The sequence below is a fragment of the Rhipicephalus microplus genome, chromosome 2, assembly GCF_043290135.1.
Source record: "Rhipicephalus microplus isolate Deutch F79 chromosome 2, USDA_Rmic, whole genome shotgun sequence".
In the NCBI taxonomy this organism is placed as follows: domain Eukaryota; kingdom Metazoa; phylum Arthropoda; class Arachnida; order Ixodida; family Ixodidae; genus Rhipicephalus; species Rhipicephalus microplus.
The window spans coordinates 161354270-161380342 of NC_134701.1; the positions used below are offsets into that span (position 1 = coordinate 161354270).

The 26073-nt window shown below is 45.7% G+C and overlaps 1 protein-coding gene across 7 annotated transcripts in view; it reads right to left on the reverse strand.

Annotated features, from left to right (window-relative positions):
- LOC119170633 (nucleosome assembly protein 1-like 1-A) overlaps positions 1 to 26073 on the reverse strand; it is a 48672-nt gene that overhangs the window by 16786 nt on the left and 5813 nt on the right. For 4 of the 7 annotated variants that reach the window (XM_037421849.2, XM_037421855.2, XM_037421851.2 and 1 more), the window contains exons 3-11: positions 24609 to 24703; positions 23977 to 24076; positions 13097 to 13238; positions 12402 to 12488; positions 12272 to 12323; positions 12053 to 12126; positions 11281 to 11352; positions 10332 to 10471; positions 2230 to 2512 (exon numbers count right to left, since the gene is read on the reverse strand). In XM_037421849.2, coding sequence (XP_037277746.1) covers positions 2230 to 2512; positions 10332 to 10471; positions 11281 to 11352; positions 12053 to 12126; positions 12272 to 12323; positions 12402 to 12488; positions 13097 to 13238; positions 23977 to 24076; positions 24609 to 24703 — 1045 coding nt within the window. The remainder of the gene's footprint in view (positions 1 to 2229; positions 2513 to 10331; positions 10472 to 11280; positions 11353 to 12052; positions 12127 to 12271; positions 12324 to 12401; positions 12489 to 13096; positions 13239 to 23976; positions 24077 to 24608; positions 24704 to 26073) is intronic. The other 3 variants (XM_037421852.2, XM_037421854.2, XM_037421853.2) reach the window with 1 other exon arrangement.

A 26073-nucleotide genomic window follows, 5' to 3' on the forward strand; every position in this document is an offset into this window, starting at 1 on the left:
CGCGACCCCTCTTTGCGTGCTATTATCAATGGTCTGCACTCTTCCCACCCTGACCACTCCTTACAACTGTTCGTATTTCACAACGAAATCATGCACCGCTACAACGCCCGCCCTGATGGTGCCAAGCTTTTACTCGTTCCTGTGCATCTTCGCTCAGACGTTTTGGCCCAGCTTCACGATGCCCCCTCCGCTGGACACCTAGGGGTGTCGCGTACGCATGACCGCATTCGCCGCCGATTCTTTTGGCCTGGCCTCTACCGTTCTGTGCGACAGTACGTTGCGGCATGCGACCTCTGCCAGCGCCGCAAGACACCTTCTCTGGGACCTGCTGGTACCCTCCAGCCCATTGAAGTACCAGATGAGCCATTTTTCCGAGTCGGCCTCGATCTTCTAGGACCTTTTCCAGTATCGGCCACCGGTAATAAGTGGATTGCTATTGCTACCGACTACGCAACGCGGTATGCCGTTACACGCGCCCTCCCCACCAGCTGCGCTACTGATGTAGCCGATTTCCTTCTTCATGACATCATTCTGCATCATGGTGCTCCTCGTCAGTTGATCACAGACCGCGGCAGCTGTTTTCTATCTAAAGTAGTCGACGAGCTCTTGCGATTCTGCTCTACCCACCACAAGTTCACTACAGCGTACCATCCGCTAACCAACGGCCTCACGGAACGCCTCAACCGTACCTTGACGAATATGTTAGCGATGTACGTCTCCAAGGATCACTAAGATTGGGAGATCCACTTACCTTTCGTTACCTTCGCATACAACAGTTCACGTCACGATACAGCTGGATTTTCACCTTTTTACCTACTGTTCGGTTATGACCCGCCTTTGCCCATGGACACCATGCTCCAATCTGACGCCCCCTCATCGACTTCTTATGGTCGTGATGCCCTGGCCCGAGCTGACATTGCCCGCCAAGTCGCCCGGGAACGTTTATGTGCCTCGCAGCTTAACCAAAAGAGTGCTTACGATAGCCGGCACCGTGACGTACAGTACTCTCCGGGGTCGCTCGTCTTGCTGTGGTTACCATCGCGTCGTGTTGGTCTCTGCGAAAAACTGATGTCCCGTTACGTTGGCCCCTAGCGCGTCATACGCAAGGTCACCAGCGTGACCTATGAGATAGCTCCACTCCATACCACATCAGTACCAGCTTCAGTCCTGACCGAATTCATCGCACCGGGACGGTGCTTCTGCCGCCGGCGGGTAATGTCACGGGCTAAGTAGATGCCCAAGAATGACGACGACGAAGTGCTGAATGTGAACGTGCTCGGACTGCAGCAGCGTTGTACCCATTTGCTCGCCAGTACGCATTTGCTCGTCAGTGTATATTTTATTCCCCGTAACATCATTTGTGTGCAACTTTTCTTTTGCCAAACTTATGTCCTGAATGAGACTCATGCTGATCCAAAAATTGCAAAAACTTTGCTTGTGAGCACACTAGTCAAAGTAAGAACAAAATGGCGAGACAAGTTTGTGCCTTGCAGACAATGAGAGGCTCGCTCAGCCACTGAAGTGGCCAGCCTGCGGTGATGTGCCAAGAGCATCGCAACACAGCCACATCATGAAAAAAAAAAAAAGTGAAAACCGAGCTGGTGCGTCTTTTTGGATGTGATATAACAGGAAAGTTATTGCTCCCTGGAGTTTGAAAATTGGCAGACTGACAGAAAAATACTCGCAGAACTCAAAACTTCTTGGTAAAAAGACCAGGCCACCCCCATAAACAGTATTGCATTGCCCTATTGTATGGCAGTATTCCGTTGTGTATGCATGCATTTTGGTCTCGGAGAGAATCTGCACTTTCGCTTTGCTAGCAACACGATCTAGGTCTCCACCAGCTACGTTAGCAATTGGGAAGACAATACAAACACAGTCCCATTACTTTAGGCTCTACTCTTGAAAATGAAGCATAACAGTCTTTCATGTTATTACTCAATCTATGCATTGTACGAAACTTCACCCGGCATGCTGATCACGTCACAACAAACCATGCCCCCTCTATTGTACCCGAGACGAGTGCCAAACCTGCATTGAAATGGCATATTTTTATTCTCTCAGCAAACTGTGTGACTAGCAATTATCTCGGGAACTAGACCCCTTCGAATATTTAAAATTGGCTCAGAAAACTCAGCTTTACACGTTTGGCCAACGAATGAGCTCTATAAACAGCGCGCTCCCTCATCACAGGTGCTGGTGTAGCAACATAGCACAATCTGCACAAACCTCATCCTCCTGGAGGGCCTCTCCCGTGAAGTAGAGCACTGCCCGGGGCACAACACGTTCCCTGAGCACATGGCCGATCTCGAAGTCTGCAGCGAGCAGGGCCTGTGTGTCTTCGTCCAGCTGCTCACCCGCTGCTTCACTCGGTGGGCTGAAGAAATTGAAGAATGAGTCCTTCTGCACAGTCTTCGTCACAAACCGCACTGTTCCCTTGCTCTTGTGCTTCTGCTTCTTCTTGAGGGTCTTCACCGTGACATTCTTGCCCTTCTTCCAGTCAATAGTACATCTGCATACGAGTGAGCAGTGCACAGTTAGAGCAAGTCGAACAGCCACTTTTCATTTTGTATTCTCAACAATGCGAGTCCAGTTAGTCAAACATTCACGAGTAAAATGAAGTCTATTCAATTGTGAATACTTAACATACCTAATACATTTCTTCAAGTGGGTTTAGAACATCTACTTTTGTTGCACTGCATACGGTCTTAATTCCCGATTATTGTGATAGGTTGATTTACATTGCATCTATCTCAGTTTACAAAATATTTTGTGTGCCTTTTGGAACCCGAACTTTTTTCTGTCTTAAAAACTACTCATTACACTACAAAAATACCAGCATATTTGAAATTGGCACAACTATACGTAGAGTCACCGTTTCCATCAATCGCAAAATAAAGACGACTGATCAAGAGTAGTCTTTCCTTTAAAGGGTCCCTGAAACTGTTTTTTCACATTCTGTTTTTGATTAGACCACTACTGGAGCAAATCATTGGCACCAGAGTTCAATTGAAACTCCCCATTATCAACAGAGCTACAAGTACTAAAAAAGTACCCTTCTCCTCAGCTCCGCCTTTCACCCGCAACTGCTCTCAACTCTTCCTTCGAGCTCTCAAGGCTAAGCTCCGCCTTCGCGGCACTTGCGTCACGATCTGGCGTCAGACTGCATAAGTCCCGCCGCCGATTCAATACCGGCAGTCTGTGCTGCACGTTCCACAGCCAATCAGATCAGCTGGAAACGATGTCAGTGGGGCACAGCATGTCGCTTGGTGTATGGGCGGTTGAAAATGCTTTTGGCAGAGTCGCAGCGATCTGGAGCGATTCGCAGCTTTAAACCGTAATAAATTGCACAGTTTCCGCAGAGAGCTCAAATCGGTCTCTAATTACCCTTGGGACTTGGTCTAGAAGTACAATGTGTTTCTAAGAAATCGTAGAAACTGTTTCACGGTCCTGTTAAAGGGATACACATAAAAAAAATATTGTCAATGTGGATTGCTGGAATAGCAGTCTAGAAACCTCGTAGTCCGACTTTTGCGCCAAGGAAGTGCTTATTTTGAAATAAAATCATGTTTTAGTGATCTGTAACGCATGAGCACATTTCAAATTACTTGCCTCAAAGTGGACTTTCACTTCACTGTTGTCGTGTGTGGCAGTTTTTTGGAGCTTTAACAGTGACAGGACGGCAAGTAAAAAAGCAGAAGTGAAGCTACGAGAGATAGCAATCTTTGCACTGATGGAATGGAAGCGCAGTCTTATCGCTAATCGCGCCGATGCCGCGGGTTTTCTTTGTCTGAAGTGAACTGCGTGACAGGTCGCCAGAGTGGAGTTCGCCGTGCGTCAGCATACAGCAGAAAATCAATTCATTTACGGTGAACTTGCTTGCCGCCCGCGCAGTGAAGGCTACAGGCAACAGGTAGAGTGCGTGTAACGATGCGTCCGCAACGATGAACATATTGCGCCGCGGCCTCCACTCGAAAATGTGGCAATCTTACGTGAAAAGGAAACTAACACCTCGCTGCTCTTGGAGCCTTGAAATTGATGAGCGAGTGCACGAGTTTTGTTTGCCACATCAAGAACTCAACCTGGACAAGCCGGAAAACCACTGATCGCGAATTATGCGCACACATTCGTTGCACATAGGTGCTACCGAACTGGTAAGCGGCCTAGTCGGCAGACGAGCCCAAGCCGATCACATCAGCTCGCAAGTGTGCCACTGCGGAGAACATGCAGCGGGCATCGAAAAAACGCCATTTAGGCGACGCAAAACAGAAGGACTACATGCCTGGTGCCTACTGAAAAAGCTGAATTTGCAAATCATTGTAAATAAACAGCTTTTCCTAGCGGCTGCCAAACACAAGTCCATTTCCCCCAAAATGGACTTGTGTTTTCGCATGATTTCTCAGGATTCAAATTTTGCTGCTGTTGCGGACTTGTCTAAAAGACATTTCTGCCTCCAGAGCAGCTAGGACTGTCATTTTTGTTGCGACACGCAGCTGTATCTTTAGTTTACACAAAGGTAGGTGTGAACTTTTGATTAAGCTCTTCAAAAAATTTAATTGTTGCCAGAAACTGGAGCATAAAGTAGGCGCGTTTACAACACTGAAGTGCAAGGTGCGACAAACCTTGCTAAAATTATCAAGTAAAAAAAAAAGCACTCCTACTGTTGTGTAGCTTATGTTCATAAGTATACAGGCATGTGCCAATAGTAGCTCTGCAATAGAAATTTCCCGTCTCATTATACCGGCGAACAATAGGTAATTTTAGGATACCTCGAAAACTAATTGGTTTAGAGGACCAGTAATTGTATTTTTGAAATCAGCATCAAGAACATCACACTGGGAATTTTCTTTATAAACGCATAAAAATATCTGACATTTCCTCTCAAATACAGTGTCTTCCCTTAAAAAAGAATGAAACCATTCATGTCGTTACCAAAGCCCGCCGAGCTAATTTCTTCAACTTCTGGCAGAATGTAGGCAGTGCGGCTGAACAAATGTGTGCATGTTGTAATTACTGCCACGCACAAACAAACATGGCAGCAAAATGAGCACAGCACATTTTTGTGTTGCACTGTTGAAAACGGGCGGATGAGGCTGGTACAACAGAGCCTAACCACTTGACGCAGTGCTGCTTGCATGGGCAATTGCAACAGCCCCAGTAAATACTGGGACGTTCTACAAACCTTTGCACCCTTCAAGGATTGCAAGAATTATCTTGCACGCCTTTCCTTGCTATAGCTACCCACTGCAATGTAAACTGTACCTGCTATCAGTGAGAGCTTTCACAACACGAATGTAGCAAGTTTGGTTACATTTTTGCAAAAGAAACTATTTACTCGTGTAATGAATCCACTCTCATAATAAAACCACCCCCATTTTGGTCCTTCAAAAAAAATTGTTAATGTGTCCGTCCACTTTATTTCAGTGTGATGGACAGAGCCGTTTCTTGTTTCTGGTTGGATCTTGATGAAAATTGGCACAGACACTAAGAAGGGCTTCAAAGTGCTTTCATAAAAATTTTTAGGCGATACCACAAAAACTTGAGAAATTTTTTTTCATTGAACCTTGGCGAGAGGCTGGCGGATTTATAAAATGACAAATTTACTGCATGCACAGCTAAATATACATGATGAAGGGGACGGCATTTTCAAAATTTTTTTTTTTGGAACACTAAAACTTGTAGTTCACATTTTCTCCAGCGATGCTGCAATGAGCACACTTACACTACAAACAACCCCTAAAAAATTCTTGAAGGAGTAAAATAATAAAAGATAAGATCACAGCCGCCTCGAGCACAGTTCTGGAGTGGTTGCCAAGATATCTGCTCCATGAGCTGAACATAATGCCAAAAATACAGCAGTGAGAAAAGTGCGTTTCACCTTTTATCGCTCAAACACAAAAATTGTCATCTTTGGCTTGTCCTGCGATATTTGACTTTTTGAAGCTCATCTAAATCTCACCACTACAGTTTATTGACAGCACTTCCATGACCGTGAAATGTGCAGCTGCAGAGACAGTGTGCGAAATGTGTAGCTACGGTGATAAAAAATCTGCATGCACTGCGCTTGGTATCACATTTTTGAGTGCCGATGCACAAAGCTGCTATTACAGTCGCCGACCGATTTTTTTTGGACCTGGGGACCGAAAAAAAGTCCGAAAAATTTATTTGTCAGGAATTTGAATTTTATTACATCAGGCAGGCTTAAAAGAGCCCATGATTCTGCCTTGCCTCATAGAGTGAAAGCTCGTTAATTCGAACTTCAATAATACAAAGTTATGGATAATTCGAGCTGTAAGTTATGGTCTGGCCATGCTCCATAAAAGCCTATGAATAAATAAGCCCGTTAATTCGAACGAGAGTAGGGTCCGCCGCGAAAATTCTAACTATGCGCCACCGCGCCGGCGGCTTGGCTAGTCACTTGGCGGCGTTGACAGGGAGCGGAGACAAAAATGGAGAAACTGGCGTGGAGGCCAGAGTGCAGAAAATAGCGCCACTTATTCTTCACCTCCCTCCCTCCACAATCTCTCTCGGCGGCTGCCTGCTCTCCGCCTACGTAACCTCCAAGATTTGTTTCTTTTTAAGCGCCAATCTCTGAGCCTTTAAAAATCCTGCGTAGTTGTCGCTGTTAGACGACAGATGGCATGACCAGCACACAGAAAATCGATGCGTCGTAGCTTCGCCCAGCCTTCTCTGCAGTCTGTCTCGGACGTGCGACGTACACCTCGATTGTTGGTGCTGGGAGTAGCTTCAAACTGTAGCGATTCTTTGTGATGATGATGATGGTAGATTTTAGTGGCGCAAGGGTAACTCAGGCTGAAGAGCGATTCTTTGTGTTGGTGTTAGACCTCGGCTAACGTTTGTAGCGGTAGTGCCGGTAGTAGCTTCCCGTCTGTCGCGATTCTGCTGCTCCGACTTGATGGCGTGTGCCCACGCCTTAGAGGCAGAAGTTGCGAGCAAAAGGACGAGGTTACGGCCTGCAAAGTATCCCGACCTCGAGAAAGCGCTTCTCATTTGGATAAAGGAAATGAGTTTGCAGGACGTACCACTGACTGGCCCAGTCATTCTGGCAAAGGCAGCGGACTTCGCCCTGCAGCTAGACTACGACAACTTCTCTGCTTCAAATGGGTGGTTGCACTGTTTTTGCGAGCGCTATGACCGCGTTTTCCATGCTGTGTCGGGTGAAATGAACGTCGTCAACATGGAAACGTGTGAAGGTTGGCGCTCCGAAGTGCTTCAAGGCTACATGGAGAAGTATTCTCCGCAGGACATATTTAATGCGGATGAAACTGCCTTATTTTTCAAATTGCTGCCCGCCAAAACTATTGCGTATAAAGGCGATGAGTGCACAGGATGGGAAGAAAAGTAAAGAACAGATAACTGTAATGGTTGCTGCGAACATGACCGGGACCGAGAAGTTGCCTCTGTTTGTGATAAGCAAATCGAGAAGTCCTCGTTGCTTCAAGAACATCTGGTCCCTCCCATAAGACTACGCGGCCAACAAAAAGGCCTAAATGACGGGGGAATCGTTTGCGCAGTGGCCACAAAGTCCTGCTTCTTGTGGACAACTGTTCGGCTCTTAAAGTCAACGTTGAGACGAAGGCCATTGAGCTGGCCTTCCTTCCAGCAAACACGACCGCGGTACTGCAGCCCATGGACCGGGGTATAATTAGAAATTTAAAACCATTTTATCAGTGTCATATGTTGAAACGAATTATTTTTTGCAATAACTACCAAACGCTCCCAAGTGCACTACACATGCTTGTGCGTGCTTGGGAGCAAATGACAGCGCTTACGATAGCAATTGCTTTCGCCACAGTGGCTTCCACAACGAAGCTCTGCAAGCTGACGAACACGGCGTCACCGCCCCCATGGCGGACGTTTTGGAAGACGTTTGCTTTGCGGACTACGTCGATGTAGACTCAAGTGCAGTGGTGTGCGGTGCACTCACGGATGGCGACATAATATGTCAGGCGAGAAGTGCAGAACCTGTCGCTTCTAGTGACGATAAGGGGGAGGACGAAGCACCAGTGCGGCCTTCTGCTGCGGAAGTCACGGGGGTTTGAATGTTGCCCGTCTTTTCTCAAGTTTTGAAGAAGGCGGAGAAGAGGCCTTTCACCAAATTCGCTCAGAGCAAAAAGTGCTGGTTGTCGCCTTCAAGGAAAGAAGGCAGACCCAATCAGATTTTTTCAAAAATTAAATTATGCCCTACTCGCAGTGTACTATTGTTCTTAACTTTTGTTAGTTTGAACTTTCGTTAATTCGAACTGAGGCAGCTTCCCCTTGCGGTTTGAATTAACAAGCTGTTAACTGTACTACGTTTGGAAGCAATTTGGTTTGCCCGTATTTGCGCCAAGGTGACATAATCACCGTAAATGCTCTACAAAAACATCGCCGTGGTGGCGATCTCCGCCACTGACTGCGGGCGATTATCGTCGGCATCCGAACCGCTTTCCGGCTGCGACACAAACTGGCAAAGACTTTCTTAGTCTTGGGCTTCGCGCACGAAATTGTCATCGTCTGCACGAGCTAAGTCTTGAGGAAGTGTTAGAATAATGTTTTCAAGCGCTGCAAAGTTGCGGGTATAGCGGACGCATTACGAGATTTAGAATAGCGTTTACTCCCCCAAGAGAAAAGTCTAGGGACTTTTACCCCGACCGCAGACTCAAATGCACTGAAGCTACACACAACACTTCGCGGGCCGCAATAGCCGCACACTATTTAGGATTTTCTGTGGGCAGGTCCCCAACGGCGACTCGCGTTACAATGCATGCCCAGTGGCAGCGACCGCACTGCAAGGGCTCACGGTGCGCTATTCTTAAGTTCCCTAATGCCATCGTGGCAGGCACATTTACTCCACCACTGCGCAGCTCCGCCTCCTCCCTGTACGGTGCGATGGTGAGAGTGCCGACCACTATGGCTGACCGAAGACGAAAAAATTGTATTGTGCCGCGTTATCCAAAGCAGACTCTGCGCCCGAAACTTGAAATGTGACGTTTGGTTTGCAATCTTGGAGGCAGGAAAGCCATTTTAAAAGTAAGCCACTAAGCTTAGTCAAGCCGGCAAGAAGTCTAACAAGACGGTGTCCTTACAGGTTCGTGGCGCAGCTCAAAACAAGCGATTTAGTCCGAAAATCTAACTTTCGGAGGCGAATTCGCCCAAAAAATTGGTTGAAAAAATGCATTAGCCCTATGGGAATCCCAACGGTGCACTTTTGAAGTCCGAAAAATCTGTCGGCGACTGTATAGACGCTGTTCCAGGCAATCCTTGGCAGTGAGGGTGGGAATCCGACTAGCTTGACTGTGGGGTCCACTGTCAATGCGTGAATGGCGTAACTGCGGTTCCGAGGAAGCAGCAATTTATGTGCTTCGTTGCCTAAAAATTGCTCCGATGGTGTGTTGCGCGGTCTATGAGCAAAGCGCACCACAGTAGTCCATCAAGCATCCGCTTACAGCTCCTAACTAATAATTTTATTATAAGTGATCGTCAAGCTGTGAACAAGTTGGGATGTAGAGATTTTTCACGGTCGATAGATATGTGGGGTTTAACGTCCCAAAACCACCATATGATTATGAAACGCCGTAGTGAAAGGCTCCGGAAATTTCGACCACCTGGGGTTCATGCACCCAAATCTGAGCACACGGGCCTACAACATTTCCGCCTCCATCGGAAATGCAGCCGCCGCAGTCGGGATGATTTTTGACCGTCATGTCTTCGCAACGGACAAGCAGCAGACAACGATGTCCCGAAGCGAGCATCGGGCCAACGGCAAGGCGAGCTGGGGCAACATGGCAGACACGATTTATCAGAGGCCTCACAACTTCCCAAAAGCATTTGCTTTTCACCCAGTTACTTCTGAACGACAGCCGACACGGGGAATCCGAACACAGATAAATGCTCTTTTTGGTGAGACCAAGAAACTGGCTCCCGGCCACACCATCAAAATCTGTTTTCTCATGAATTCTGCAATAATTTTTACCACCTAGAAGGGCGAAACGCTTTTTTGAATCACTTCTGAGCTGTTTTTAGATTAGATATTTTGGAATCTGATAGAAAAGGAGATCCAGAAACAGAAACCAAATTTTCAAAAACATCGATTTTTTTCACCATTTTTTGAAAATTTTCATAATTTCCAAGCTGCATCCCCTTTAAAACATTAAATAAATGAATGCTGCTACAGCTGGCATTGCTATGCCATTGCCACTATGGTATGGAAACCTAATGTGAGGAGATCTTGCATCTTGGCAAGGTTGGTGGCTGCCAACTCATTTCTGGCTGGTAACCTCCTCCCCAATACATTTCACACAAAACTAGTTTTCCAAAATTGAACTTGCCCCTTGCAGCCGACAATGTCTGGTCCTTCAAAGGACAAGGGGTCACTCTCGTCCACCTCACACTTGACCTCGTAAGTTTTTGTGAGCACCGTGTTCGAGAAGAAGTCGTTTGGCTCGAAGTAAAACTCCAAGACAAAGCCCTGCAAAAGAACAAATGCCAGCTCAGTCAAAACATGCAGGGGGTCTCGTACCAGTTGCAAAGGCAAATTTTTTACTAAATTTTCAAAGTTGCAGAACAGCATCATACAAACAGTCCTTTACTAAAACAATGTTATGGAAGCCCAATGAATAGTTCTATTGCTTTAGAAAACAATATTACAAAAGAAATGCATAGCGTTGACTGCATACAAAAGTTCACAAAAACCCATGAATGCAGCAGCTGGAAAGCCTTGCATAGCTATGGTATTGTTTGCCCGATTTCCCCGGCTATTTATGCAGTCTTGGGCAAACTGACTCCCCAACAAGAGCGATGTCGATACTGTATGAAGCTTCCACTTCTACGAAGCAGTGCTGTGAAGAAGCCAAATCAACGACGATTGCTTCAAGTTCCAAACTTGACACTCATTTTTGAGTTCTTTTTGGACTGAGTCATCGAGCTTGCCCAGTTTCTAAACTTGATATACTGTAGATTGAATGGATTGAACCCTTAAACACTGATCCGCCACAGAACGCAGGTCGTGATTTATTTTGGGCCCATAGGTCGCCAAAAAGAGAAAGCTGCACGTACCGTGTGTACCTTGAAAAAAGCTTTTTAAATTTCCAAGGGCTGCAAGGACCTAAGGCAGACTATAAATTGACACTACCACACACCTGTCTGTTCTCAATATTACCACACAATCAAGACATCAAAATTTTCCACTGCAAAGCAATTTACGCGAACTTGGGGCAGACATCACGATTTCACAAGGAAGTCCTCAACACTAGGTGCAGCAAATAATATAGCACTCACAAGTGGGCCTGGTGGCTCCAGAGGTCGAACCTTGATGTCTATGAGGTGCTTCAGAATCTCCTCGTCATGCTCCTGTAGAGAGATAATCAAATGAACCCCTTCAAGCACTTGCAGATACTGTTCACAGCCCAGCCTTTCCTGTACAATGATCTGATAAACTCATACCCACACAGAGCAAGGAGATTAATGCTTTTGGAGGTAATAAAAGGCATACACTTTTTTTTTACTTTTTGAGCAACTTCACAATGAGAACAAGGGAAACAGAATTGGACATAGGATTGAAATTGAGAGCTGCTACATGTAGGACACACTTGGGACTGGATTGCTCCAATGTACGGAGCCTCCAGTACGGAGAGTGTCCCTCTAGAACTTATGTACCTGTCAGTTTCTTTGAGAATTGGACATGATGGCCCAACCACCAAGTGTCTGCAGGAGTCCCATACTCGTGAAAATCTCTACAATAACAACACATTGTTAGCACAAATTATTTTAAAACCTTGAAAGCAATGACCCCACTAACCTTCTCAACAATTGCAAAAGCTTTTTTATAGGTCTGTTGTAGTCAACGGCGCCACCTTTTCCGTCTTAACTTCTGCCAGTTTCAGCCCTGGGCATCCCTCCCACCATCCTTGCACTGCCAAAAGGCATTGCGGTGAAGCTACCTTTCGCACCAAAATTTGTGTATAAGCAACATCTCAACAGCATCTCTTTTTTTTTTTTTGTACAGCTTATATACAACAAAATATGGCAGCTCTTCTACAAACTTCCTCACCTGAATCATGTCGACAACGAGATCCAAGTTTTTCAGCGTTGTTAGCCAAAACTCTGGGATGCCACTCACTGTCTCTACATGGAAAATTTAAAAAGAATAAGACGATTTGAAGCAGAAAGACTTTTTTCAAATTCGAGTTGAATGTTTATGCACTAAAAAGTTTTGGCACTTTATTTCAAGTAAAGCAGTATTAAGAATGAGAAAAAATTATGTACTCACCTTCTTTCTTTTCATCTCCCTTTTCGTTGATGTCTGCCTTCTTCACACCTTCCTGCACAGGACAGCAAGTGTTGCAAGATCGGCATAAGTGACGAACTATTGTGAAAACAGACAATGATGTCTATCTCACCGTAATCTCATCCTCCTTGTCAGAGTCTGTCTGGAAGTCACATTCTTCATCTGTTGGTTCAACCTTGCCCATTGTGATTTGGTGCCTCTGCATCACATCAAGACAAGGTTGTTATCGATTATGAGTAAGTACGAAAAATAAAGGACCAGTTATAATTCAACCACTAACAAAGCTCTACATTCCAGCAAAGTTTTTTTTTTTTTTTTTTAAGGAGTGTGCTTAAGAAAAATGAACGGTACGTGCAGCTGCTTAGCAGCAACATACAAGAAGTGCTTCCTGGCCACGCAAGTGGTACAGCCATGTAATAGAACATGCTGTAAAAAGCAGATATAGTAAGGATAGGTTTCTAACAGATGAAAGCACTGAATGACCACTTCTATTGCATTCTTATGCAGTAGCCAGGCCCACTTTTCACTTGTATCAATGGGGATTTGCACGTGCAGCATGGAATGCCAGCCTCAAAAAGGACAAAGCCACTTGCACCATTGATTATTCTTTGACAATTTATTATTCAGCAACTTTGTACAGCTGCACACCAAGGGGAAGAGAATACCATGCTAGCACACAAGCACTGATGCTGCCACACACTTGTCTAGCATGGCCATACGCCAGGTCTACACAGCACACGCAACAGTACGAGCAGCAGTACTGGAGCTCGAAAATTCGAAGACTGCGACCATGCATTGCCCACCCACCTTTTCAAAGAAGGGCTCGTACAACTTGTGGTACTTGCATTCCAACTGATAGACCTCCATGTGAAACTGGGCCTCCACCTTGGCACACTCAACATGCAACTTCTTGAGGGCCTTGATGCGCCTCTTCACGCAGGCTGGAAGGCTGCAAGACACGTTCATATAACATTTGATGCAACAACGAGATTGAAGACAATAGTGTTCATTCAGTGCTGTTTTTTTTTTAATTTTTTTTTTGCACAGCAACCATGTGTGAAAGAGTTTGGGAGGGAGCCCACAAAGCACTCAGCACTCTGCTTAGAATTTTTTATATATCCTCTACAGTCTGGTGGTACTCATCAGCACAGATTGTAGCGCAACCACCCTCGGGATGGTGTTGCTTCTGTGTCCATATACTGGACTATAAAATTTTCATCAACAGGATTGCTTTAACATAACAAACAGGCAGACATCCATTTCATACTAATATTTCGTATGTGTGTGTGCACATATTTACTGCAATGACACAAGCACTCAAAAAGTTAACTGTAAAATGAAAATTTTTTTTTACGTAGTTTAAAAGGCCAGCAAACAATCCCGAGGTCCAAAAATTGCTATAAAGAGACATGCGCACTTGTGGCATGTAACATGCTGCCAAAAAAATTTTGCGAATGCGTGCTACAATAAGCAAGTTGCAAGGCTTGCAACATTAATTTCAGCGGGTTTCATATTTTTGCATCGCCTTCGCCACCCTTCTCTGCCATAGGGAGGGGGAAAGGCATAGGCCGTCACGACTCCGCGTGTTTGGCAACGTGACACGTCAGCGATAACTCACTGGCATGCAGCCAACAACCGAGCATAGCATCCCCGACACGAGCACGTGTCATAGCGGCATGGGGAGAAAATGCAGTTCAAGGTGCACCCCTCCCTTAGCGATACAGTAGCTTGAAAGCCTCTGTTCTGGCAAACACTTCTCCCGTTAGTCTCTGGCTCGAGAAAATGGCAGAGGGCAGCACAGGAAAGTGAAAATGCGGACTGCATGGCCGACACTGCGTCGCCAGGGCCAAGGCGCCATTTCTTAGGGCAGAGGACCAATCGACGAGCTTAGTGGTAAGCAAGATTGCCCATGGGCAAGCTTTAGTCACTCAGTGCAAACAAGGAGTATTGGTCAGGCGAAGGAAACAGGCGCATAATTGTTTTTCGAATTGTTGAGAAAGCACGCACAGCGCTATAATATTCGGAAAATGCGATCACCGCGGTCTACTCTCCAGTTGGCGAGCTTGTTTGCAGGGTGAAAAAAATTTAAAAAAAGAAACCCGTAAGCTGGCCTTTAAAGAGAAGAGAGACATCAGTTTTGCAGAATTATGATGTTGACATAGGTGGTTTATTGCAACACTGCACCATCATAAATTGAAAATAAGCCTGTTGAACAAAGCAGACTTTAGAATTGTCAACATGACAAGAAATTATACCGATAAGTGCCCATACAATAAATTGAACATTTCTTTCCCTCTTTGAAAAAATAGGAAAACTCTTCTGCCTTCTGGTAACAGCTTTTAAGGGGGGGGGGGGGGGGGCACACGGGTCTTAGAAGGCCGAATATGGCGAAAAAAATAAAAATAGACTTCTTGAAGCCAACATTTTCGGAATCTGTACCTATTTATGCAGTGATCTGAGAAGCTTCTAGCTTCTTGCATCATTATTTCTGGCGCAAAATCAATTTATAACACCCCTGCGATATGAATGCGAGCGCAAATAGACGCTAAAATAGTGCATTTTTCGCGCTGAACAGTTGCCGATACACACGAGCTATCGTGGTCATCTTGGTCCCGTTGAGAAGGGTCGTTCATCTTCAATTTCCCGCTACACTGGTTCGCCTTGCTCATCGTCATCGAGGAGCACAAACACGTCATCGAGAAGCACAAGCCCGCGATTCTATTGGCTTCCTGGGGCACGTGACTAAACCTAGATATCCGACTGGCCAAGTGGCGTGCCCGACGTATTCCTCACTATCGTGACGCGCACAGACATGCACCATTTTGTCATGAAGCTGTCAACTGCCTGCAGCACTAAAGAAGTTCCGCGCTACACTAATTCGCGAAGCATCTGTGGTGACCGTTCGTTTGCCATGAACTTCAGAAAGAGCCTTGCTATGGCTCCGGACAACAAGGATAACGAAGCCACGACAGTAGCCGAGTCACCGGTGTAGGCCTACTTCACGTAGGAGACAGTCGGTTGCTGACGTCACTGAAAGCGGCCGTGTTTTGCAGCCTCATCAGTTAGAGGACGACAAGTAAAAAGCAAAAGTGAAGCTACGAGAGATATCAATCTTTGCAGCGATGGAACGGAAGTGTAGTCTTATTGCTAAACGCCGCGATGGCGCGGTCCCCGCTTCTGACGAAAGGACCTCGCTAGAGCGTGACCAGTCGTCCGAGCGGAGTACGCCGCGCATCGACGAACAACAGAAAATAAATGTTACGTGTTGAATATGCTTGCCGCCCGCGCAGTGGAGGCTACTAGCAACAGGTAGACTGCTTTTAACTACATGTTCGCAACGATGTCGCGGTCTCCACTCATAAATGCGACCGTCTTACATGAAAAGAAAACCAACACGATCAGCCCCCCGTAGCCTCGAAATTATGAGTGAGTGCACTTCCCCAATGGGAGGGGGGACTTAAAAACAAAACAAAACAAACAAAAACATGAAAAACAAAAGGCAAGCACCAACATCAGCATTGCAGTCTCATAGTGGCTAGGAGAAAACATGACGGTAGAGTTGTTCACTACGGTGAGAGTCTCAAAGGATCAACACAACTAGCAGAATCTATTTCAGTCAAAACAACTTGCATGTGTCTTTCTGGGACACATGTGAGCAGACGGGATGGCGCAGCTGGCTGCCGCAAAAGCACGGGTCAAAGCTTTGCTCACTACTAAATTCTTTTGACACGAACGCCAAAATGCGCCTGGTCCCTTTTTATTGCGATAGCAATAAAAAGGGACCAGGCGCATGGGCACTCCAGGCCGTTTTCTTGCCCTCGCTACTGCTGCACTTCACCGTATATCATATGTATACATATCTATATATATGAACACTCAAAGAAAAAAAGCCGCCCGCGCTTTGCGCAGAGCTTACCGCGATGTGACGACGCGTGCTTATCTCTCACGTGTGCTTTGCTGGGTGGATGGATGCCTGTGCACATGCGCTTATCCTTTGGTGGGGGGAATCGTGTGCTTTCGGCTTTCATTGAAACGAAAGCGTTAGTTGCCGGGCCCACAAAGGTCAGTTTGGTCTCTGCACAGGCCCGTTTTGTGAAAACAGCACGCTTTTCATACACAGCAAGGTATAACAACTGGGACATTACTTAGTTTGTGCTTATCTGTGCCTGCCATTACGTATCGTGCATAGTTTTTGTTTAAACAACGCGTTGCGTGTCGAGCGGTAAAGGTTAGTTCGCTCTCGTCCTGCGAGGATCATTTTCGTGCGTAATTTGTATGTGAACAGCGCGCTGCACATTTTGATCTGCTTGCCGTTCTCAGCGTTACATTCCAAGTTGTTGCTGCCTCATTTATTGCTTCGTCCTTGCGGCGAAACTGTACCTTTTATTTTTTATGTATTTACTGCCTTTAACCTACCATTGCATGCCCTCGGACCTAGTAACATGGTCCGAAGGCACGCAATGGTACAACTTGCAGCAGTACTTGAAGAAACGACACGCTCATGCGCGCCCAATGTGCCACGATTTTTTTTACTCGAATCGGCGAAATAACAGTTTTAACAGTATGTTTCTCGAAACACGGATTTTGACCACTTTTCTTGTTTGCTTGTTCTGTAAAAGTGGACCTAGGACAGCTTGAGCTGTAATTATTTTTGCTAAATGTGGCTAAATGTGCACAAAAACAAGGCTGAGAGCCGATTTTTATTGTGTGGCTCCAATTTTTTTTTAATATAAAATATTTTGTTCTCAGTTACACGCAATGAACTTTATTGTGCTGCAACTCAAAAAGTACTTTTTCAATTTTCGATCAGCTTGCAATGTTTCACTCCTTAGGCTTTCTAGTATACATTTATATGTTAATGACTATGTAATTCTAAGTATACACATTTTTACAGTTCAAAATATTAGAATTATTCGTTTGCTTGATTTTATCACAATGGCAATTTTGTACACCCTGCATGACAATTCCTGCAACATATCTGAAACTATTACAGATAGCAGAATAATTCTTTTTACAGCATGAGGCTATCTATATGTTTGCAGCACACAACATAGGAAGCCGATTTTAATTTCTCTTGATGCAAGTTTTGAAGATTAGTCTTGTGTGACTACTACACCATGGTCACATTCAGAGCTATGAAGTTTAGTGTACTACAATGCAAGAAATAATGACCCAATCAAAACAGTGCTCCCTATGTTGTGTGTCGTATGCTTCCTACTGTCAATTCCTACGTCATTAGTGAACTTCAGACTGCAGATTATTTATCTATTGTGGTAAGAACAATAGAGATTGTTATCTTGATTGTTTAACGAGAAAATGAGCCCACAGAAAAAATAGCTCCATTTTTAGAATCAGGAGAACAAACTAAGTAAGCATGCCAACTCTCATCTTATTCGGTTAAAGAATAGATGCGATATCCTATAGACCCATGCCCCCCCTTGAAGGTGCTAGTTACCGTATTTACTCTCGTAATAAATATGCACATTTCTAAAAAAATTGGAGCAATATTGGGGGTGTGTTTATTATGCGGGGCAAATTTTACAAAAACCTTTTCGGTATGAGCAAAAAATGGTGTAATGCAAAAAAAAAAAAAAATTAAGCCGCTCAGCCTTTCGGAATTGACATGCGTACACTGTAAACTGCTTCATTATTGCACTTCACTCGTTTTCGGTGGTTAATGACATCTTCTGCAAGCTGTCCCCACACCGCTCGCGCATGCCAGAAAAGCATTTCATGGCTGTCCTATTGAAACAGTGGTATCTGCTGTGATCTCGAGGGGCGCGGAGAAGCGTGTGCTACAATGCACTTTGTCAACCTCACACGACGACCATGTCGCCGCCGTTGACATTGTAGCGAGTAACCAACATTGCAGCAAGCTACCACTGAAGCATCAAAACAAACCATCCATAACAAGATTAACGAAAAATTACGGCCGCCGCCTCCCTGCCGACTTGAGAAATTATTGTAGAAAAAGTAGCCTATATCTTGTGTTCTTTGAAGTACGAGCGGATAACAAACATAAAGAGTTAATTTCAACCAATGCGAGAATTAAGGGTGCTACCATGTTGCGGAAATAGTCACAATCTTTTCTGGGTGACAAGCCCAGAACAGGTTCTAAGGTTCTCCAGGAACATGCGACGTGATGGCAACGAATGGCCCTTCGTGACCGCCATGGCAACAGCTAATCCTGTCGTAATCGCTCGAACATAGCGTGCAGGTGGTTGAGCCTTAAAAATTCGTATCTGCAGGAAGCGACCGTCGGCTGGCGCCGGCAGTTTCGCCACCTTCGCTTGATGTGTGCACATCAGCTACGATGTCTCTACACTTGCACCGTTCGTAAACCTCGCTGTGGCATAAGGGCAATTATAAAAGACTGAGGATATGCTGGGCACAGATAGAAAGAATAACAATACGACGTGTGGCAGCGGGCCAAAAAGAGGAGGGGGCGGCTGAGGTAGCCAGGTGTAGGGGGGAATCCAAATTTTGACTGCAATTGAGGGAGCATTTATTGAGCGAGTAAATTCGGTATGCATGACCAAAACTTGCAGCTGCCGCATGTAGGACACAATTGGGACTGGATTGCTCCATTATACGGAACCTCCAGTACGGAGTAAGAGTGTCCCTCAAATTATGTACCTGTCAGTTTCTTTGAGAATTGGACATGAGGTCCAACCACCAAGTGTCTGCAGGAGTAATTTAGAAAGGTACAAAAAGTTTACAAAGCTACAAAAAAACTGCTTGAAACTAGTACAAGTGGAATACCATATTTACTCGCATAATCGGCGCACTCGCATAATAGGCGCACCCCTAGTTTGGTCGCGGAAAATTCGTTTTTTTTTTTAATTCCGCGCGTAATAGGCGCACCCCGAACTTGGCCATGATCAGAAACGATTCTACCCCCCAGCGGTACAGTTGGAACGCGGTCCCCGTAACCTGAAGAAAAAAAAGAAGGCAAATCGACGAGCAAATAAAAAAATTCGAAGTGCAACGACCTAACCAACGTGTTTGTCGAAATAAATAAAACTTGAAAAAAAAAAGCGTCCATGAGCGAAAAAAAAAAAAAACGGCTGTTCCATCAATTACTGATACCCCCCAAATCGCCGCGCTTTTTGGAGGTCACGTGTACAACGCCGGGGGCTCGATCGCCATGACCACCATCAGAGAAAAAGAAACGCCATTTTGCAAGCGGTGTGCGTATGTTGTGGTCGTGTATTGAACTTTGGTTCCACCATGGGGAAGTACGCGAGCTACACGGCTGGGTTTAAACTGAAGGCAGTGCAGTACGCGCTTTAGCACGGCAACCGGGCTACAAGCAGGCATTTCGGCATTGGAGAAACCAGTATTCGGTACTGGAGGGACCAAGAAGAAAAACTTAAGGCGACGAAGAAGACATGACGGGCTTTCCGCGGTGCCAAGACCGGCAGGTATCCGAACGTCGAAGAGCAACTGGTCCGGCATATATGGGAGCTACGACAAGACGGCTGTGCTGTGTCGTTGGATATTGTGCAGACTGAGGCGCGCAGAATAGCCCGAGCGCAGGGCATCGAAGCAAAAGAGTTCAAAGCCAGCTCCGGATGGACAACTCGTTTCATGCGGCGCCATGGCCTCGCACTGCGAAGGCGGACCACCTTGTGCCAGCGCTTGCCCGCAGCATACGAGGACAAAGTGGTGGACTTCAACAGTTTTGTTATAAAGCTCCGACAGCAGAAAGACTTCATTTTGTCCCAGATCGGCAACGCTGATCAGACCCTCCTTTGCTTTGATATGCCGTGGAACACGACAGTGGAGGAGAAAGGTGCACGGAGCGTCATCGTCAGAACGTCTGGCGCTGATAAACAACGATGCACCGTAATACTGGCGGTGACAGCGGATGGGTGTAAGCTACCGCCTTACGTTATTTTTAAACGTAAGACGCTCCCAAAGGCAAAATTCCCTCAAGGCATCTACGTCAAAGTCCAGGAAAAAGGCTGGATGTGCACGGAACTCATGGTGGATTGGGTGAAAACAATCTGGGGTCGGCGGCCGGGTGGTCTGTTGTTGCCGTCCATGCTTGTCCTGGACAGTTTTCGTGGGCACCTAGTAGACCGCGTACGAGATGAGCTAAAGGAGCTGCGCACAGATCTGGCAGTGATTCCGGGCGGCCTCACATCGATACTGCAGCCTTTGGACGCGTCCTTGAATAAACCTTTCAAGGACAATGTTCGAAGGCTGTACACCACCTGGATGGCTGGAGGACAACATCAGCTAACTACATGTGGTAAGATTAAGAGGCCGCCTGTGGAAATGCTGTGCGCTTGGATCGTGGAAGCGTGGCAGGGGATCTCCGATGAAGTCGTCAGGAAAAGCTTCAAGAAGACGGGTATCTCGAACGCACTGGATGCGAGCGAGGATGACATGTTGTGGGGTGCGGATGATTCGGACACCGAAAACGAATCCCCGCTCGTCGAGGATGAATGTGTGATCTCCGACTCCGAATAGGGAAAAGGAGGAACAGCAACGACTTTTGTGTAAATAAATTTTACGTGTGTGTGTGCAGTTGACGGCTCTCGCTTGTTCATTAAAAGGTACGTAGGTATGTTTGTTTTATGCTGAATTAATTGGTAAATGATAAAGTCGCCTTTTACTTGACAAGTGTGCAGATTTAAAGCGCGAGAACCGAGTTGAAAAATTTTTCGAAAATTTCACCCCGCTTAATTGGCGCACCCCTAACTTCGAGCCGGATTTTCTGAAAAAAAAAAAAAAAGTGCGCCCATTATGCGAGTAAATACGGTATGTTTATATGCGAAGCTTTCACTTTGGTAGCATTTGTACATGCATTTGTCTAGAGATTCAAAAGTACCAGAAGCCCTAGTTTTATAGTTTTAGGCTGCATAATACAACGAAACCTTGTTATTTGGCAAATATACAAGTTGTTCTATTGGCATCAACTAATTTTACTTTATTGGCTGCAACCTGGTTCAGACACTTCTATCACACATGTTGCAAGAAAAGCTACAACTGTTTTCTAGGCTTGTGCAAATATTCAAATGTTTTAAAATGAATAATACAGTACAGTCGAGCCCACATATAACAACCCCACTTATAACGAACAATATCCGAGTGACCGTGAAAATACACATTGATTCACTTGCACAAAATTACACTTACAACGAACGTGTCTGAGCGCCACCGATCGGTTACAGCGAATGGGGTCGGCACTCAGCAGACTTCCCGGGAAACCACCTGTGAGGTGCCCATACATTCTTATTGTCAAACGCCGACCCCTCTAGTTGCCGCTCTCCCCAACCACTTTTTGTTACGCACCCCTTCGTGCTTTGTCCCCCCTTGCTACTCTGAGGACCCCGCATCGCCAGATGAGGCCAGTGTTTTCACCCTGCCACAGATCTTTCAAAGACCAGTCGGCCATCCCCTCTGTTTTTGATCGCTGGTCTGTCGTTGCCGTCGCCGGCCTAGAGTGACCAGACCATTTGCTAACATCGTCGGCCACCGACTGTATCTGATCGTCTGCGACTAGTGAACGTGCGTACACTGCCCCAAAAACTAATAATTCCAGATTCGATTCAAGTTTAGGACCTGTTCTCGTTCACTTCGCACTCGGCTCAGCATGCCCTCCGCACACATGCAGAAGCGTGAAAACTGCTGTTAATTTGCGCGGAACATATCACGAAATATTGAAGGCAGTGAGGCCGCGCAAACCCACTGGGGCAACAAAACTATTTTTTCGCCACGCGCCGATCCAGGCAGCCGTTCTCTGACTTATGCGCGCGGAGGCACTCTTTTTCAAGTTTTTCTACACGCGCCTTGCGCAGACCTTTCAAGCAAGCTACTCGACCTACCTCGTTCTCGCGCGTTTAGGTTTTCAAGGTCGCCCTCCCGCCGTGTCCTCCCCTCTCTATAGCAACTCCTTGCCCTTCTCTCGCAAACCTGCTCTCCTCTTTTGATCGCAACCCCTTTGCCCATCTCCACCGCAACCCCTTTGCCCATCTCCACCGCGCGTTCTGGCAAGTATGTCGCGGTTGCGCGTCTTGCTCGCTCTGTGTGAGTGTGATCAGGATGGCAAACGGGAGGACTTGCACGCTTTTTTTCCTGCAGATCAACAAAACATCAAAATGTGACCGTTTGGCTTCAGCTTAATCTGCGCATAGGTGCCGCGTTGCGGAGCACTTGCTCATAGCCGTGTACCACCTGGCAGCCAACTTCCCGGTTGGGGCGTCCCGGTATTCTGTTGTGGAGACGGTGACTGCTCCATGCGCGCGAAACTGTTTTCGCGAGGCCAACTTCGTCGACGTCGAGCCCAATGCCGAGCCTGAAGCTTTCGAACAGGATCACTTCAGCAGCGATTTATGGAAGCGTGCCGTCGACTCCAACATGGGAGAGCGGGTGGAACATCTGTTAGTTTCATTACGGCCGATGATGATGCCGACACCGCGGATCCTTGCACGGATTAGGGCATTGTGAATTAAGTACGAGGCGAGAGCGATTTGGAGGAATCGAATTGCGAGAACGACGAAACTTTGGAGCCAGTTCCTTATGTAGCTTATGCCACGGGCCTCGGTGAACAAGCAAGCTGCTGTTTAAAATAAACTATAGACCGCCCATATCACTTCTGCTCTTTGAAACACAAGTATCACGGACTTTTTTGGGCAAAAAAGTTTGGTTCACTCGCAACTTTTTTAAAAGCTGTGGTTCATTTACTAAGAACTTTGGGATACAGCAAACGGATGCTGCATCAGGATCAGGTTCATTATAAGTCGGCTCGACTGTATGTGAATTTGTTAAGAATCGAATTTAAGTTATTGAAAAACGAATGGGCGCATATTAGTCTGCATGCGACATCCCGTAAAGGTAGTTTCACTGCAGTGAAGATGTGCTAAGCCATGAAAGCACCTATCCAGGTGCATATTAGTTTGTCAATATGGTTGATTGAGCGAGTTGGTGATAGATGATTGTAAGTAGTGCGCTCTTATTTCAAACAAGCATGTTAGCTTGCATGTTACCCCCTGTAAAAGTAGTTTTACTGCAGTGAAGTAGTGCTGAGCCGTGAAAACACGCACTTAGGAGAAATCTGCACTGCCGTGAAAGGCCTACCTCTAAGTTAATTACGGATATTACCCTTGCATCGATTATTTCTTCAACAAGTTTTAGGTTTAAAAGCTTGCTATACTGACTTATATGCTCCAAGTATAGAACATTTTAAAAAGCAACATATTTTACAGGCTATCACATTTTACCGAAAGTCATATCCTACTACTATTCAAAGCTGTTTCCACATTCTTTGATATTACCAAATGGCATTTTAAGCAGGCCTTGTTTCAAGTTTAAATATTGTGCATATACCCTTTTTCTTTATGATACGAGACATATACACTATTCGAATTCAATTTGAAGTTATTTGACCAAAATCATTATTTGCATTGAACCTAATTCACTGTTTACACAGCCTAATGTCTTCATTAAACCGAAGCAAAGTTGGGGCAGACGGAATTGTCATAGTCATCAATGTGAACAATGCAGTAGCAACAGGGAAGATGGAGCACAAGTGTTTACCACCACATGGGGGGGGGGGCTGTATATCAGTCGCATTGTCAAAGAAGCTGGCCTTACGTATGCAAAATTAACAAAAATCCAGGCATTAAGGCAGAACATCAGCTAAACTAACGCGTAAAAAGCAGGCCAGACAAACTCACCTTTCAATGTAGCCAGAACTTGCACCACTTAGAACGCCGAGTTTCGACTGCAGTGCTGCTAGCACCTTAGGGTCTTTCATCATCTCTGCTGTCAGCCGAGCTGGAAGAGCACAAAGAAGTTCGGCGATTGTCATAAGTACACCGGCGAGTGCAGCTGCGGTGCTAACGATACCATCATGCACAGCTAGCCTTGGCTAATCGTACAGGCTATGCCACTCCCAGGCGTTCATGAAGCGATAATTACGAAGCAGCCTCAGTAACACCACTCACCAGTGCGGAACACTGCTAAAGAGCTGTGCAAATAGCAAAAATCTTGGGTGTCAAGCGAATTTGAATATTGAAGTGCTAGTGCAAAGCAAACCTATAGTTTTTTCTATGCTTTGAAGAGAAGTTTAGAGATGCGGACGATTCTTAAGCATATGTTTTTACGAAATAGCAACATCGAAGAGATGTTTTTTCTGGCTAGGTTAATGAAGCGCTGATGGGCGAGTTTCATTTGTCTTATCCAGAATGAGGAAACGGAGAGGTTGAACTTATTAATGTAAACAGTGTAAGCATGGGAATGTGCACACTGCACATTCCCATGCCTGCACGAGCACCCAGTGACACAAAAGATGTCCTGCTGTCCTTACCGGTCTGCGATGCAGAGAGCTCACCTCCTTTCTTCTTCTCGCCCTCCTCAACATCCTCAACGTCGGCATCATTGCCCTCACCAGCCTCCAGTTCCCTAAGGGGAGAGGTGGACAGATGAAACTTGGCAACAATAACAGTGTTATTACAGAGATGCACAGAGCAAAATGCCTCATTTCAAAGCACCTAAAGCCTGCTATGTTAGTGTGAAGTACCACCACAATCAACACTATCTGCAAAAGACAGTGGACCTCCCAACAATACGCACAAGCCAGTACCGTACACGCACTTTCAGAATGCAGTGATCAAGGGGCTACTGTTAAGAGTAATCCACTCCTTCCCATCAAGTCACAACCAATATTGTTGAAATGGGAGTGTCTAGTGGAAACTATTGCAACACATTCAGTGCAATTGTATACGCTCGACTAATGGACACAAAAGTGTGAGGGCCACTCCCCAAAACTTGGCAGCCCGAACTACGGATAAAAGAAGAAAACATTGCTAGCAAATGGCAGCGTGGACGCGTCCCATGGCAAAGTTCGCAGGAGCCACCAGATGGAAACAGCTGCAGCCAGACATCCTATCGTTAGATATATATGGCATGATTGAATAGGTGTTTCCACACGTGGATCGAAAATAAACAATTCCACACTTTCGTGAAACGACCACACCCCATCAAAACCACGAAAAAAGTGCGGCCCTTTACTTTAATTTATTTGAGCAACATTGATTGGCTCACGAAGTAGTGCTTTAGCCTCTAATCAAGCGGGTGCATCACAAGAAAGAGTAGCCACCCGGCGGGCCAGTATGTTCTTGCTTTGCACAACAAAAAGCAGAGTGTACACACCCCACAACAGCAAGAATCCAGTCACTAATTGTACATTGAAGCTTATAGTGAACATGCCATTGCACAGTTGGCATCGGGAATCACAAAAGCTAAACCTTTTGAGACTATGCACACAATGATGACCCCCCCCCCCCCCTTTTTGCTATTTGTATTAACTGGGGGCTTAAGAAAGATGTATATCAAGCTTTTGATAAACCAGGCCTCTTACATAATATATGTGCGTCCAACTTGATGTACCACTTCCTGCGAGCCACATGCAAAGCGCAATTCTTTGCTGACAAGAGGCCTAACCAAAAATGAACTTCCACTATACTTCTAGCCAGAGACTTTACTTTGCTTGTGCCAAAATAGAGCATCAATGACTTCAAGGAAGATTTAATTACATTAGGATTAGTTGCTTAACACAAATTAACATATGACATGTTTGTTTTAATGAAATATTGCACCTTTTGAAATGATGTGTTCATTGATTAGAGGTATTTGCAGACTTCTTCATAGCTGGCACCTAAGAGGGCTAACCACTGCACAGCAAACGGGGCCCAAACAAAATACTGATAGCAAGAAGTCTTGGGGAGTAACGCGAGGGAAGATGCAGGCAAATTAACTAGTTTTATAAAAAC